At 42.2% G+C, this 2574-nt stretch overlaps 1 protein-coding gene across 1 annotated transcript in view; it reads right to left on the bottom strand.

Moving 5' to 3' along the window:
• LOC119426791 (enhancer of polycomb homolog 1) overlaps positions 1 to 1956 on the bottom strand; it is a gene marked incomplete at its 5' end in the record, with an annotated part of 8751 nt that extends 6795 nt beyond the window's left edge. The window contains 2 exon segments of the mRNA XM_037694371.1: positions 1317 to 1465; positions 1750 to 1956. Coding sequence (XP_037550299.1) covers positions 1317 to 1465; positions 1750 to 1956 — 356 coding nt within the window.
• Positions 1957 to 2574: the final 618 nt, after the last annotated feature.

Here is a 2574-nt window from a genome sequence, read left to right as displayed (position 1 = left end):
CTGCTGGTGGAATCAAACCCTCAACTCTTGCATTGGAGGACGACTGCTCTAACCACTCAGCCACAGCCGCCCATAGCATCATATGTTGCTGTTGGTTTTCTGTCATCTGACACGGCAAATTAAACAAAGACGAAGAAGCGACTGGATGTTCGTTCTGTAGCTGAAGACAGGCGTTGTTCCAAGATTAAAACTGCACGAGGCTGATATTAAAACTATTAAAGCTCGGATCAATCCATATACCCCTACAGCACTTACGTAAAAGTCAGATGGAATGCAACATGTCTGTTCAGTTCTGTGAAAACCCATCACATACAAACCCAATTCTGTGCCACATAAGGATTTGAGCTGCATTTGCCTGCAGTCTGAATGTAGCCGCACTCTTACGTTTGGATAAATTTAGGTGTTTTTATCAAACACAATAAAGTACTAATAATCACAAATATTCCAGTAGTTTTTGTACACCTGGAAAAAGAGCCAAAGACAGACACCGACAGGTTTCCCTCAATGTGGAGGAGTCACTCCACACGTGCAGTAATATAATGAAGTGATCCGGAGAAGCCAGAGTGGTCTGGGTGTAAACACTAGCTGTGATGTGCGGCAGAAACCAGGTCAGGAGAACAAGAGGAAATTGAAATGTCACTACAAATCAAAAGCCCTTCAAGGAGAAGGGTCCAATTTAAGCTCACGCTGACAGACTTTCAAAGAAATTCATTCCATTCGGATGTCATGTCTGGATGGATTGCAAACGCTCCACTGAGATGAAAACACAACAATTTAAAGTGGAGGCTGAGAAAGAATTACGTTTCTAAACAAACAACAACAGAACACTGCGTAACGCCATCATGTTTAGTATAGCACCTTACAGAACGGGATAAAGGCACTCGCGCAATGGGAATGAAACGAGCTTCTAAAAGTGACAAGCAGAACAGGGTGTACAACTTTGCCACCAATGAGCAGGAGCAGTGAAGCCCGAGTTTACTAAGTTTATACTTTGAAACAAACGGGACAAAGATCTCGCACACAAACACAAGTCTAAAGAACTGAATGTAGCTGATGCCTAACTATCCCAACCTGGACTAGATCTTCCCTTTTAATCATTTCACCAGAATTCATTCCTAAAACAATGACACGAGCACAAAGTTGGAATCCAATGTTCCCAGTAACAACTTTTTAAACACTGCATTTCATCAAATGAGTGAGACATGGACTTTCAGATAACTGCGTCCCATAAAACAAGCTCGAGTCACTAACTCCACAAGTTCATGCAGCACTCTCAACTCCATGGCCACAGCTAACCTTCACACTTGTACCCTTACCTCTTCTCTACGACTTCCAGAGTGAGGTGCAGCAGTTCCCTCTTGACCTTTTCCCTCTTTTTGATCATCTCTAAGATGGTAACAGCTCGACTCAAGTCCCTGCGCAGCTTCAGCATCTTCTCATACGACGCCTCGTCGTTCTTTCGATTCTGAAAATGAAACGATTCATCAGACTCATTTGAAAGGCTGTCATTTATATTAAGATATAGTTTTAAATACAGTTACTGCATTTTCACCTATATTTTTCAAGCTTTGCTCTTGAAATTACACGAGTACTTTCAGGGCAAAGTATTCAACCGGATGACTGGAATAACTTAATATCAACTTCACAGTGCTCTCATGCCTCAAAGCCTTTCAACACAGGTGTACACTCCATTTCAAATATGGGTGGTTTTCTTGATATTTAGGTTGTGAAATAAAATTAGGGCACTACCTTCCTGGTTTGCATTTTCTCTGTTCGACGGCGGAAGGCCACGTAAGGGTCGCTGGTGCTGGAGCCATCCCTCTTCTCCTGTTTGACGCTTGGGATGAGGGAGCCACTCTTGCATGTTTTCCTTTTGCGGCTCCAGTAGTCAAACACCTCCTTGATCAGCTCGTCGTCCTCCTTCAGCAGCAGTTTGGCTTCCTGGAGACTGACGGGCTGCAGAAACAACAAGGATGTGCCAGAATGAGGGCAAAGGTCACAAGAACATTAAACTCTGGTTATAATAAAAACTGCTACACCAGTGTCTGTCTATTCTAGTCCTAGATTGCTGCTTAAATGCTGAATACATTTACAGCTAATAACTGCAACGTTTACACTAATTTTAAATCAATAAAACCACATTAAATTAATATGTTTGACTCTTGTTTAGCTCTGCAATGTAGGAAGACAAACATATTCATTTAATGGGGGTTTATTTTTAGGCTGTCATGGCAAAAAGAAAAGTGTGTCCTCTCCTTGTACTTTTATATTGATGGAAAGCTCTCAGAAAATTATTTAAAATGTGATTGAATATTGACAATAGTTTAAAAAAGTATATAAAGCCAAATAATACTTGATTTATACCAACAGCGGTGTTTCCCCTTGTATAGACAGTTTTTGAAAAGGGGGGCAGGGTCTGGTTATTCGGTTCAGTGTGAGGGAAGAGGCACCGTGAGCACTACTTGTAGCTTTTTAGCTAGTGCGCCTGCACTGTACGCAGCAAACTTAAGGCTCCAGTACACTGCCGCGTACGTCTGTTCACGCGTACGTGCGCCTGCACTGTACGCAGCAAAC

The sequence above is a fragment of the Nematolebias whitei genome, chromosome 20 (genome assembly GCF_014905685.2).
Source record: "Nematolebias whitei isolate Nwh7 chromosome 20, NemWhi1, whole genome shotgun sequence".
NCBI classification, from domain to species: Eukaryota; Metazoa; Chordata; class Actinopteri; order Cyprinodontiformes; family Rivulidae; genus Nematolebias; species Nematolebias whitei.
Note: the sequence above shows the minus strand (reverse complement) of the source record. Positions and strands in the feature narration are given on the sequence as shown.